The 14,949-nt window shown below is 34.9% G+C and overlaps 1 protein-coding gene across 3 annotated transcripts in view; it reads left to right on the top strand.

The window, feature by feature from the left end:
• The window catches only part of CDH8 (cadherin 8), a 201,688-nt gene that overhangs the window by 104,365 nt on the left and 82,374 nt on the right, over window positions 1-14,949 (top strand). For all 3 annotated transcript variants that reach the window (XM_068693381.1, XM_068693382.1, XM_068693383.1), the window contains one exon: window positions 5,303-5,597. In XM_068693381.1, the coding sequence (XP_068549482.1) occupies window positions 5,303-5,597 (295 nt within the window). The remainder of the gene's footprint in view (window positions 1-5,302; window positions 5,598-14,949) is intronic.

The following is a 14,949-nucleotide window of genomic DNA, read 5'->3' as shown; positions in this document are numbered from 1 at the left end:
ATGAGCTAGAGCATCTTAGAACCTGGTAGATTTGGAAAAGAGTCATAAAAGTTAAAAAAAAAAAAAAAAAAAAAAGTGTCTCTAAATTAGTTAAACGGGATCTGCATCATAAATGAAGAATTGTGTAGCAAGGCCTAGGTAAAATAATAATAAAATAGAAGAACATGAGGCATTAGGATAGTGTTTGTGTGTTGCATACATATCTGTGTAACATCAGGTAAAAATCAGCAATTCACTCATTAATCTCTTTGAAAAGTTTGCAGAGTTAGGAACAAGTAAAATGATGCAAATTCTATAATGAAGTTTAGAAGGCAGATGATGCCTTTTCCCTTGAAACAAGAACGGGGTAATTCCCTAGTAATTGTATGATGATACATTAATTACTTTCTAACAAACTCAAATAAGAACTTGACTACATAACGGTGCCTTCTCTTTTCTTCATTAAAAATATCCAGGAGCATTTTTGTAAAAATGTAGATTTCCTCATTCTTGTGAATTATTGATATGTTCATGCTTTTTCACTAATACAGGGAAACTGGGGTTACAAAGCTTCCCTTTGATAGTGCATTTCGTTATGGGCTAGTCTGTATCAAGTCATACATCACAACACACCTGGAGAGGACTCTAAATACCTGATCCTACTACAAAGGCCCATTACCCACTTTCTGCTAACTCTGAATGTGGACCAGACCCAAGTGCATTATGTACTTTCTAGATGGTGAACACAAAAGTCATTGTGTTGTGTGAACTGTTGTTTTGGCCACCATTGGTTTGCCAGATAGCTAACTGAGAGCAGGTGAGACGGTTTCCATCTGTGGAAGAGACTCATAAATCTCTCTGTGTGCCCTGAACTGCAAGAGAACTTCATGAACCCAGCTTGGAGCTTCCATAATTTTGGTCCATGCTTGGTCTGCACTTGACTTGAATATTTGTTAGAAAATGTGGTTGAAAATAGAGTGAACAAGTATCTATAAAAAAAAAATCATATGAATAAATGCTCAGGGTGTTTTTGTTTTGTTGCAGAGTAGTCTAGAGAATATAGAGGCTCTTTTACTAAGTTTCCTCTCTGCAGTTCTTTTGCATTGATTGTAATTATGCGAGTTTGTAATGTATGTACATTGGAGACTATAAATATATGTCATATATTTGGGTAGTGTGTTGGCAATACTTTTAGATATGCATTCATTATTGGTGAAAATAATGTTAGTTTTGTGTTAGCATGCTTAGTGTGCTGTTATCATTAATACTGGCTTCACTGATTATTGTCAGCACAGAATAGCATATTATAGAATAACATATTATAGAATATTAACAGCACAGAATAGCAAAGGCATTGACAATGATTAGAAATGGTGGTGTCCATAGGGTTCATTCTGAGTGAAGTTCATTTTTTAGGAGGGAACCTGTGTTGAGGCTACATTAGTTGAGTATTAGTACAGAGCATCTGTGTAACCATTAACACTAGGAGATGATCCAAAACATCTCCTGTTGCCATAAATCCATGCATGACTTGGGTGATGGGGTCACATCTGTTACTTCAAGGGAGAGATACATTTGATTTTATAGTCCCAGAGGCAGGGTAGACATGGAAGAAGCAGCTTCCACTTCCTTTGAAGTCTAATGAACTGAATCTCACATAAAGAAAGTGAATTTTACTCACTCTGAACATGATGAAGTTTTCCAGTAACATGGTTTTCTGTTTATTTTGGGATGCTACCAGGTAGTGGAATATAGGGGATGGCTATAGCTGTCTAATTTCTTAAATAGAAATCTTGCTAATTTCTCAGTTTTGCTTGAAATAACAGGAAGTCAATTTTCAAGCACAAGCACAACAAATAAAGCTAAAGGTGTGGAAAAGCAGTTTCACATTTACCACATTCATGAGTCTTTTTCAACAGAAACTGATATTCATTTATCATATTCATTATGTCTCTCTATCATTCACCTTAACCCCATATAATTATGTGTTTAATGATCTTTAACCTTCACATGAACACAGCTTGCTGAAGCTTGACGATGGCTGTAAATTATCATTCATATCTGGTAGAAGATTGGAAATGTTACTTGGAAAAATATACTTTGCTTTCTAGCTTAGAATTTCACTTCAGTTCTGTGATTTGACTTTAGATGACGATCATAGTGCTTTAATCCTAAATCCAAATAATGAAATGATTTTGAAATTGTGGCTCTTCTATAGCTCATTTATTACAGTATTTTGATATTAAGGTATAAGAACTTCAAAAGCTAGAAAAGATACTTTAATCTATCAGCCTGGTTACTCACCATAATAAGTACATGTTATTTCAGTAAATATTACATGTATGGATTGTTTGTTTTTGTTTTAAAGAACTAAAAAAAGTTATCATTTTCACCACCATTAATCTTTGGATGAAAAACTTGTTTTCCACTGATTTTTCCACAGGCTTTGGACATCCTGGTTTAGTAGGAGGTGTCCCTGCCCATGGCAGGGGATTGGAATTAGATGAAGTTTAAAATCACTTCCAACTTATACCATTTTATGATTCTATGATAGGAGTCAGTTTCAACTTTAACATTATAAAATGCTGCTAGCACTTCCACTTTTGGTTTAACGTTTAGCTCTTCGTTTTGTAGTGTTTCAAATAGTGATATCTATTTCTTTTGATACTAGGGACTTTAACTTAGTAGAAGAAGCAATTAATACTAATCATATACATTTTTTCATTTTAACTGTCAGTATCTTACTAGCACTGCAAAGGCTTTATAAATTTACATTAATTTATCCCAGAACTGGTTTATGAACCATAACCTCTGTTGGATAATATGGGTAAAACTTGCACCATAGACTATACTGACAGCCTCTCTGACTTACCAACAAATAGTAAATTGGAGAACTTCAAATATTAGTGTGGAATATCTGTTCTATCCAGCCAGTGCCACCTTAGAAATTCAGTACAGTTTTTCACTGTAACACCTTGTGAACTTGGGTGAACTGGAGATGCGTATAAGTGTCAGGATACACAGAACTCAGTAAAGCAATGGTGAGGTATGATACCACTGTAATTCAGCTAAGAATATTCTGCCAAAACCCTCATATGTGATGTTAATAACATATGGATTTTATCCAGGGATCAAACAGATGCTTAAAACATAAACAATCTGTTTAAAACACAAACAGGTTCTGGATTGATCTTGACAGGTTCTGGAATCCTGGAAATAAGTGTTTATGTTGCTGATATCTAGATCAAGTGTAATCCTGCTCATAAGAACAATAATCGTTAAGATATATGTATCTATATATTTAATATATCTTTATATATTTATATCTATGTATCTATATATTTAATATATCTTAAAAAGCTGCAGTACCAACCAGCAGGAGAATGTGTTTAATTTAAATTAACATAACTTAGATTGTGCTGATTGTTCTCATGTAAAAAGTGATAGCAACTACAATAAGAAAAACAAAAAAGTTTTTGGAAAGAGGACTCAGCTATCATTTAACATATGTGTTCATGTGGTAGGAAGAATAAACTTCATTGAGTCATTCATATTCATAGGCAATTAAACTGCTTTTAAAAAGTTGTTGAAATGATGGTGTGGTAATAGATGGTATGGTAATAATGTATTGTCCAGCAAAACACAAATGAAGTTATACCTTCAGGATGGGAATTCTGCTATTATTTCAGAACAGCCAAAACAGTGATGGCCCAGGATTTTGCATGTATATATCAGATCAACTGGAAAATCAGACCTAGCTGCCATTGTCTGCTGTGCTCATTGCAACAATTAAAAATTCCCTTTGGTAAGGTGCTGTTAAAGAGCTTTCTAAGCTCTTGTTCCTGAACAGCTAATTTGCAGATGTGACTGTAAGTGACCAATTATCTGCTGAAGAACATGCAAAGCCTACTTATGGTATGACATAAAATCTACTTGTGGCTTGGCTGTAGCCAAGTGTACAAGCCCTTTTTCCACACCTATTTTAATATCTCCATGCAAGCTCTTATATCTAATGACAGTGCTGCTAGGCCATGGCAACCAGTGCTATCAATCAAACAGTAAAATGCATAACCAGCAACAATTTCTGTTGAGCTGTTTGCACGAAAATAAGCAAATAGGAACAAGTTGAGTAGTAGTTGTATGTCATCCTAAACAAGTTGTACATATTTGCTTTAGAATACCTTTTGTGAGGAATAGAGAAATAGTAATAAATGCAAGGTACATTTTTAATGATGCATTGACTTGTTCTTGTTGTTCATATTCAATGTGTTAGATTTAACAGTAAACAGCATGTAAAGCATTATTATTGTATACTTAAATTATTATCCTTTTTTCTTTTTCTTTTTTTTTTTTTTTTTTTTTTCTGTTGACATGAATACATTTGGTCCAACAGTTGGAACACTTGCAAATTAAAAATTATTGGAGATAATCTGATATTTAGGACTTGACTTTGAGCCTACAAAAAATCAATGGAAGTCTTTTATTTGTCTCCAGTGTTCTTCACTTCGGGCCTTTAATTAACAACAACAACAACAACAAAAATATCAAAGTAAAGACTATCTGGTTTTCCTATACTGTTTCAGGTTATTATAATTCTGTCTTGCTTTTTGAAAAGCCAAGTACAAATTTTGTTTCTGATTTTTTTGTGTTTTTGTTTTGTTTTGTTTTGTTTTGTTTTTTCTGATGATTTTTGTTTTTCCTCATTGAGTAAAATAGGAAGATGTGCATAGGAGTTTTTCTTATATTTCTGCTTAAAAGCAGAAATTGCTTTATTGCTTCAAAAGTATTTCAGGGGAAAGCTTAGAAACTTTTAAGTTCAGCTAACAGTTGAGTTATGACATAATCCTAAAATTCTGGGGCTGCTGTCCATTAAAACATTTACATAGACGCCAGTGTTAAGCCATTTTCAGTCACCTGAAAATAAGCTGAAAGCAATACCTAAAAATAAACATCTAGATTAAAATATGGGTATTGTTAATCCTTCATTCACCCTTTAATCTAATAGGTTAAGGACATTTTGTACTTGTTCATTTTGGCTGATAATAGTTCTGAAGACATTTTAGAAGAGGGATTTAAAATATATATATAACAGCTGCTTTTTAAATAGAAAGTCTAATTATGCCTATGATTACATTCACTTTTGATTAGTATGCATACAAATCCCTACTCTCCTTGTATATTCAAGCTGAGATATAGATCACTGGAACTAAGATTATAGTACAAAAGAATAGCTTGAGAAAATGTATAGTTAGACCAATGTGTGCTGGGGGAGGGAAGGGGGGTATATAATTTCTATCTCTAAAATACTTATTTTTCCTTTTAGTTACATACCGACTTGGATCCTGGCAGCAGTAAAATCAAGTATATCCTGTCAGGAGATGGAGCTGGAACAATCTTTGTGATCAATGACAAGACTGGAGACATTCATGCAATGAAAAGGCTTGACCGTGAGGAAAAAGCTGAGTACACTTTAACAGCTCAAGCAGTTGACAGGGACACAAACAAACCTCTGGAGCCCCCTTCAGAATTCATTATAAAGGTTCAGGACATCAATGATAATGCCCCAGAGTTTGTTGATGGTCCATATCATGCCACAGTTCCAGAGATGTCTGTCGTAGGTATGTATATATGTCTAAACATAGACAAATTTTGATTACTTACAATGTAAAGTATGCCAGTATGCTGTTGAGCTGTTGTTGAACAATAAGATATTTATTATGTTGTTAACATTAATTTGCATACTTTCAAACCTCTTCTTGGCCTACGTTTTCATCTGTAACACAATAGTAGAATCCCTTAGTAGTACGAAAATGACTAACAGATGTATTAATGTGTCTTTCTTTGTCCAACAGCACTTTAATGGGCTAAATTTATATTCCCCTTATGATGCTGTAGTTAGAATATTGTTATTGAGGAGGATTTATCAAGATTTGTTCCAACATGACACTTTAATCCTATTGATATTTTGTTGATGTTTAATTATCTGTTTGTGTATTTTCATACACAGATGTAGCACTTGCAGTATGTTGATACATACTTATTTGTTTTCCTCTAAGTGCAACTGTAATCAGCCAAAAACATTGAAATGAAAGATGCTGTGTCTGGGAATTGATGGTTAGACTCTAGAGTGGACTTAACCAATTAACCATATGATTTGCGGGGAATGTGAAAGGGGAAAATAGAGACAGAAAAAGATGATGAAAAGCAAAATTAAGTCTGTGAAGGGGGGAGGGGGAGTAGGAAATAATCTTCTTAATACATTTTACTTATATTTATTCATGTTGTCGGATTACTGTGAATCCATTTCCTGATGGATTAATATATTAGTTTCTTTTTCTGTTATTTATTTATTTATTTGTTTATTTGTTTATTTTGCATAGTCCCTTGTTCTGTATTTGCAAATATATAAATATGTACTTACAGAAGTACATTTTTATTTACTTAGGTTCTCAGTCCTTGCTGATACACACATATCCAGTGCAGATTATCTTTACAGAATCACAGAATTGAAGGGGTTGGAAGGGACCTTGAAAGATCATCGGGTCCAACCCTTCTGCCAAAGCAGCTTCCTTAGAGCAGGCTGCCCAGGTAGGCGTCCAGATGGGCCTTAAATGTCTCCAGAGGAGACTCCACAACCTCCCTGGGCAGCCTGTTCCAGTGCTCCATCACCCTCACAGTGAAGAAATTCTTTCACATGTTGGTGTGAAACTTCCTGTGCTCCATCTTGTGACCATTACTCCTTGTCCTGTCCCTGCAAACCACTGAAAAGAGGTTGGCCAAATCCCTCTGTCTCCCACACCTCAGATATTTATACACATTATGAGATCCCTTCTCAGTCTTCTTTTCTCCAGGCTGAACAGACCCAAGTCTCTCAGCCTTTCTTCATAAGGAAGATGCTCCAGGCCCCGTATCATCTTTGTGACCCTCCACTGGACTCTTTCCAGGAGATCCCTGTCCTTTTTGTACTCGGGAGCCCAGAAATGGACACAGTACTCCAGGTGAGGCCTGACTAGGGCAGAGTAGAGGGGGAGGATCACCTCCCTTGACCTGCTGGCCACACTCCTTTTAATGCACACCAGGATCCCATTGGCCCTCTTAGCCATGAGGGCACACTGCTGGCTCATGGTCAACCTGTCGTCCGCCAGAACCCCCAGGTCCTTCCCTTCAGAGCTCCTCTCCATCAGGTCATCCCCCAGCCTGTACTGATACATGCAGTTGTTCCTCCTTTGGGTGTCACAAAAGTAAAAGAGAAGTAAACCCATCAGCCAAAAGAGCCAGTTTTGGGGGAATATAAAAATTTACTGAGTAAAGACATCAAAATCTGACCATGAAATGCAAAGTAAATTCTAATGGTTTTTAGTATTAGGTTGAGGATAATGTGCTTTTCAGCAATTTGGCTATCTCTTTGAAAGCAAGTTAGTTGAAGGACTGCCAAGATACTTTGGAAAATAAAACAGCACCATAGCAAATTTTTTGAGAACACCATTCTGCCTTACAGTAATTAAAAAGAGGAGCCAGAATCACCCTCTTCCTCATGTTCAGTACAGTGACTTGTACTAGGACATTTTCAAATATAAGCATGGTGTGCTGACTCAACTGTGATGGTAGAGGTTTCATTTTTTTTCTAGACTTCTCCTCCAAATTTTCATATCTTGGTTGAATTGAATTGCTTGTGCTGAAACTGATATGTGAATATTCAAGCATGCATGTCAGTTCATTTACCAAAACATGGTATTCATTTCTGAAGTTACTTTTAACTATACATCCACACAAACATGATGTGGACCTGCTTTCAGTAGATATTTTTGCCAAGCTCTAGGCAAGCAAATGGCTTAATTAAGTAAAATAAATAAATAAATATGAGAAAAAAAAAAAAGAAAAAGAGAAGAAAAAAGGAGGATGTAGGAGAAGGAGTGAGGGAAATTAAAAGGAACTTGTTTGGTATTCCAGGAAAAAGAACAACAAAACACATGCAGACAAAGATGATTTCTGATCATAAAATAAATTATACCTGTATATATGGGTAATATTTTATGATTCTTAGCAAAGGCATGACCCTTACCAGAGGAACATTCATTGTGAAGAGGATGAGAAAAAAAAAAAACACAAACAAACATTGACAAGAAACTGGTCAGAAGATCAGATGAATAAAAATGTAGTGAATTGGTTGACACAAGATTTAAAAGACAGTGCAGTGAAAGCAAGAGGTTAAAAGGTAAATTATTAACGGGAGAGAAAAAGGAAAACAATCCAGAAAAGTTTTAGAATGAAAGAGAAAGACCTCTGATATCATCTCTGACATATTTCTACCTCTATTTCTGTTTTTAAAATAAATGGATTTTGAACTAAGTTTCCCCAGCAATGTAGGAATAAGTACAAGTATGGAAGTATAGTTTCAGATGTAGTTTGGTAAAGATCCATGTTTTTCTTCATTCCACCCTTATGGGGGAAACAGCTGAGATAAATCCTGTCTTTAAATCCTCCAGAAGTCATTTCCCTTCACTATTCCCTAAACTGCCATCTATGTCCAGGCATTGGTCGTTTCTTCTACCATCTTCTACAACCAAGTTTTCCTGGTTCTAATCTTTCCCGTCTCTTACAACCTTCTCTTATCACTGAAACTATGCATATTTGCACATTTATGCTTGACTATCCCTATCCTTGCACCTTCTTTGTATGTTATTTCTTGGAGAGTATGTTTTTAAGCTACTTCACTGACTACAAAGAAATAAAAAAATAAATACTCCTGCTCTTTTCTAGAGAAACAAACCAAATTCTGAACTGTCATATCAAAATTCAGAGAATGTGCACCATTGCATTGCTGGGATCATGAATAACTGCAAAATCTGTGCAGTGAAGCCCTGCTCTTAATTCCTGATGGAAGAAAATTCAACACTGGAAAGCTGACAATGAGAAGGTTACCCCTTTACCAATTTTGCTATTACTTTTTTATTTTGCCTTCTTCCTTTGACCCACAGGTAGAAAAATCAAGAGCTGTATTAAATGATGCTCTGGAAATTATTTCAATGTTAAATTTTGTTAGTCCTCTTAAAATACATCAGTATTACTTATAAAAAAAAAAAAAAAAAAACAGAAAAACAAAAATCTCTCGTCTCCTTTTGGAGTTCAAGGAATTTTATTTCTTTTTCCACAATAAAAGTATTTCATTTCCATTATCCACTTACTTAATTCCCCTTAAAGAGATCTCCACCCACTGCTAATTTCAGCCTTGACATTTCTACAACACAGCCATTACTAGGCAGTGTTCTTATTCAGGATAAAACAAAGTTTTACTAAACCTCTTCTTTCTTCAAAATGCCACACCAGTTCTGACTACTCTGAAACTGAAGAGGAACTCATACACTATATATATAGTACTTATGTAATGAGGATGCAGTATGAGGCATTTTATTTTTGGACCTCTGTAGCAAGAAGTGCATAAAATACAGATGACCAAATTAATGTGTCATCGTTCTGTAACATAATATTGAAGTTCTAACACAATACACTTTTTCTAATGGGTGCATTCTCCATGATACAGCAGTTATTGGTCTTATTTTCTTGCTAGAAGAGATGAATGTGTCAGTGGTATTTCCGTGTGAATATCTAGAACATGAATGTGAACTATGGGGATGTAAAAACTGCATACAAACATCTACAAATCTTCTGATATGCATGCTTATGCCTACGTATAAGATTATCACACTCATATGGTCATAATCCAGCCTGCTTCATTTCTGTTATCTTTCAGTGAAATCTAGAAAATCTTGCTTCCCTACTAAGACAAAAATGGATTAGCATGGCTTTACTCCCACTACTTGGTGCAAAGATGATTAGCATTACACTGTGATATCTCCGGTAGGAATGATGCTCACTTTTCAGCTGTCTTCACAGAACACACACCCACACATGTACTGTGTGGTGTGTATCGTCACTGTATTCAGAGTTATTTTGAAATAATTCATTTCTCTCTTTGAGGAGCTAGAGAAACACATTCCAGAAAATGTTTTGAGAACTAAATTGAATTTTCTGTTATTTCATCCTTGTGTTCCTTTTTTTTTTTTTTTTTTTTTTTTCTGTAACTCCTGTTTAATCTAGCATTGTAAACCTGTCTCCCAACTTCAAAATGATGAATTTGCTTGTGAAAGCTAATGGTATATTTGGGGAATATATTCTTTGCTGAAACTTAACACTGGTCTTTTAATTCTGATGTTAATTTTCTTAAGGAATTAAAGATCAAAAAGCAAAATTTATGGAATCACTTCATTGCAACAGCACTTCATTTCAAAAACAGGAAATAATTCAATTTGTCCATAAATCTTGTATAATCACTTACAGATGTAAAGGGACGCACTGGGAATGAAACCCAGTTAACAACCTTTTAGAAACACATTCTACTAAGCTTCTAGGAGGAAGAACCCCATATTATTTGCATACTATGCAAATAAATGAGCAATCTTAAAAGATAGGATTCATGAAGTTAGGTGGAACTGGTCCTGTAGCCTATTTAAAGAAAGATAGGAAAAATAAAAAATAAAAATAAAACAAACAAAACCATACACACAACAACAACGCACCACATTATGTTCTGTTTCTGTGTTGGTTTCTTGGCTATATGCAGGTTGATGAATTCCCCGAAAACATGGTGCAGAGGTGATAACGGGAGCGAGAGTGGATATTGTCTTCTGAACAGTATAGTTTTGAGATCTTTTTTTTTTAATTTTTATTTTTATTTTTTTTCCCCTCAGGAATTAAGAGTAAAATTAAGAGTAAAATTGAAAGGAGGAATGAAGAGTGAAATTTCTTGATTTTCTTCTTAGTGAAGACAAGGGTGTTTAGACAGCTGGCATCATGTTGAAGGATGGGAAGACAGAAGCAGAGTGACAAACGTATTAGTGAAATAAGAAAGGGCACAGATGGAAAAGGAACAAAAGCCATAAGCAAAGAGAATTATCTCATAGTTTGTCTGAATTAAGGTAAACAGCCAAACTTCAATAATCTCCAAATACTAAGAATTTCCCTGTCAGTCAGAAAAAAGAAGTCATAACATGAGTGTCATTGTGTGCTATTGCTCTAGAAATGCTTTTGCCTTTAACACCTGAAAATTTTAACAAAGTGAAAAAGCTAAGAACAATATTTCTGTCCTTAAATGCTTTCATGAAAATTATTTACTAGGCAAGAATGTCTTTTTTAGAAAGAGCTTAGGTTTTTGGTTGAGTCAGAATATCAATTTCCAATTTTGAAACAAGCACTTCTACTTAGCAATGTTTTTCTTTGAACTACCCTTGATTACACTACTGTAAATAAGAAATCATTCTATCATTTGTTGTTGTTTTTTCAACAGCAGAACAGTTATTTCATCTAGCTTTGTACAGCAGAAGCACAGTGTACACAGCATAGTTTTTCTTTCCCATTCTCCCAAAGACATTATTTCTTTTACAAAATGCTTGCAAAAAGCACAAAATCTGCTGAATATGAAATCAACATGCAATGTCTGATATGAATAGTGATAAAACAACTTGATAAATTGGGAAGTTGTGATAAAAACCTGACCTGAAACGTTATCAAGATCCACCACACTCTTACTGTGTGTTTTTTTTTTTTTTGTTTTTGTTTTTTTTTTTTTTCTCTCTATGTATTCATTGATTTTTAAGGCACTGAGCATGACTGTTAAATCAATGATAGTTCGTCACAAAATTGTAGAGTAAAAGGACTGTGTTACTGGGGTCAACTACAAATTAGCCCAAAGGGTAAATGCAAAGGGAGTGCAAAAGCTCAGGAAAAAAGCAGCAGATGTTGTAAAATATGTACAACAATGTAACAGCTGTTGGAAAATGTATATCCTCGTGTCGTCTTGTTCCTCTACTTGTTCATCTTGCGCATAATCAACTTCACGGACTGTGTTCCTGAAGAGCATTTTACATTAGGATCTCTTTGGGGAGTGTTGCATGTGTTTAAAACCTGTACATTCTGCGTGACTGAGATGATTGCAAAAACGAGGTTGTAAGTAACCTTAGGTAATTGGTTAAGATATATTCAATAGCATGACAGTCTGGCTTGTAAAAACATATTTCCAAGTTTTTTTTTTTTTTTTTTTTTTTTTTTTTGTTTGTTTGTTTTTTTGTTTTTGTTTTTTTTTTTTTGTACTCTCCATTCCTTATGAGCTCTGATCAAAAAATGTCATAACCTTTTTATTGTTTTTAAATGACCATTATGAGCTTGAGGACTGTGGATGGAGTTATGATGTTTGTCTTTAGGGATTTGTAATACTACCCTTTAGTTTTACCAACCTATACATTGTCCTGAATATACCAAGCTATTTCACTGGCTTCATACAAAATTGTTAGAATTAATGCAATTGTTCAAAATACCTAGTACTGATGGCAGCAAGTACCTGAATGTTCAAGTTCTGAAGACAGTCTTGTTCTTAGAAATATACCCTAAATTACCAGTGCAAAGTATGGAGCTATAAATGTATAATGGCTTTTGACAGAACTTGCCTTTTTCTTTCCATTAACTCATCAGGAAAAGCCATTTGAATCAGAATCAAAGTCACTGCTCCTTTTTGAGTTCCCTGTAGAGGAACACATCCTCTGGTGGTGCTCTGGTTTCAGAGGATGAGGAAAGACAGAGAGACATAGCTGTATGTTTATCATGTGATGCCAAAGCAGAGAGACTTTTAGTATTCTTTGGTACATGCTTCTCTAGTCCATTGAAATGTACAAGAATCTGTCCTACAATCATTTTTTCAGATGGTTCTTGTCTTCATGTAGTCAGTTTATTCCTGGTATTCTGCATCTGAAATTCTATCTTGTGGTTGCATTGTACATATTAAGCTGATTGGTTCTGTGATTTTTGTGAAAATAAGTCTTTGGCTTAGGCTTCTGATACTTTCTCTTTTGGTCAAAACTTGAAATCCACTCTTCACAAGGATTTTTCCCAATTTTTCCAAATTCTGAATCTTGAAGAAAAATGTTTAAAACAATGATAGGGTTTTTATATTGTTGTTTTTGAACACATGCTATTTCATTTTTCTAGACAGCTGTGCTTGTGACATGAGCCCATTTGCTGGCCAGTGGATAATGCCTGAGTGGAAAAGAGATAGATGAGAGGTGGAACACCAATAAAGATTTCTGCCAGACTGGGACTCTGTGAAATGCCACAGAACTATGGACTGGCACTTGTTCTCTATTTTTTTGCTTGTGGGAAATGTAGGAAGTTCTAACCACAAGGTAGAAAGTTTTAGGTTAGAAAATTCCATGTAGCAGTATTCTTGTAGAAATTTGTATTAGTGTAAATTATATCATTCTGATAACATGAAAGGTTTAGCTTTACAACACTGGATACCAATATTCCTCAAGCACTGTAAATTCAGGTGGTCTGAGTTAAACTTTTCTTTGATGGACACTCTTGACATTTGGGAAAATGGGATTCAGTTCCAATTCAGAGTCCACTTTTTTTCTGTCACCCCTCCCCTGAATTGGTACCTTTGTCTTTGTTTAGTTGCTGAATCTGCAGCACATAATGTTTCTTCATGAATACAGATAAGCATTTGCCTGTGGAGCTGATGTCAATACAGCTTTCTCATGAATCAGCCACTAGAGTACTGCTGGGCAGCTGATTCAACTGTACCCTTTCCCCGGGGCGCAAATGGTCTCTGCTGCCATATGCTTGCTCCGCAGCAGCCTCAGAGGCCAATATTTCAGAGTCTGCTTTTGCAACCTGGATCATCATTGCTGGCATTATAGGCTTCACCCTACCAAAAAAGCAAGCAGATCATCAAAGCTGCAAGATTATACCAGCCGTTTGTTCTTTTCACAACAGAAAGTTAGAAATGAAAGAATTTCTGCTGTAAACAGCCGGGGCTACTTTATTATTTATTTATTTTTATTTTTACATATTACACCTGAGCATAACCTGAAACTTTCATTGAAATCAACAAGCCTTTTAGTACTTTTTCCAATTGAAAATATAGCATACAATGATCATCCAATCTTACTGTCTTTGCCTAGGGACCTCACAGAATGAATGCTGAGGAAATAGTCAATTGATTAGAGACAAGCAGTCTTCCCAAAAGTCCTGAACAAAAGAACAGCTGTTTCCCAAATCTCTCACAAATATCAATTAATATTTCATAGTGAAGGTGGTATCTAAAGGGAGAATACAAAGTAATATGAAAAGAAACCATAACTCTTGAATATAAGACGTATTTTACCCTTCTACTGTTGTCTGTGATGTTAGAGGCTATATTCTAATCCTAACAAACAGCCACCCAGGGGAATTTATAAAGGAATACCTGTAGGCTCTTTAATGGCACCATTTTATAAGTTGTAGCAAGAACAAACTGCCAGCCTTAAAACTGAAAAAACAGTGCCCTTTCTTATTAGATTCGTGTGAGCTAAATCCAAGCAGTAAGTAATATCAGCAAGGATAATTGCTAAAGGATTATCTATATCACTGGATCTAAGTATGTATTTCCTATGTAAAACATTTTTTCCAAAAATCATGTGGAAAAGGCAACGTCATAGTTCCTAACACAATTAGCTTATGTACAAAAAATCGTAAAATACGCAGTTTATTAGATTTCACAGTCATGCTTCCTACAGTACTCATTATACAGCTGTAAAATGCTGAAGGTTGCCAGCTTGCTCCATTGTCTGTAGGCTGTACAAAAAGCATTTTTCTCCTATGCATAGCAATCACCTTTCATACTTCTACACTTACACATTTGCATACAATATATTTTTCCCATTTGCCTCACATGATAAAAGTCCTTAAAATGGCACATGAGCAATCCAAAGACAAAGATGTCTTACATGTTGTATGGTATTCCGTTGTTCAGAGGTTTTTACTTATACACATGCTGCACATTAATATTTTTAAAACATTTAATTAACTTTTCTAAACCATCTATTAAATTGTATTAAGATAGATGTAACATTTAGAAGAAAGAAACAACTCAGATTCTTC

Source organism: Anas acuta, chromosome 10 (genome assembly GCF_963932015.1).
Source record: "Anas acuta chromosome 10, bAnaAcu1.1, whole genome shotgun sequence".
In the NCBI taxonomy this organism is placed as follows: Eukaryota; Metazoa; Chordata; class Aves; order Anseriformes; family Anatidae; genus Anas; species Anas acuta.
The sequence above is the reverse complement of the archived record's forward strand: the minus strand, read 5'-3'. Positions and strand labels throughout refer to the sequence as shown.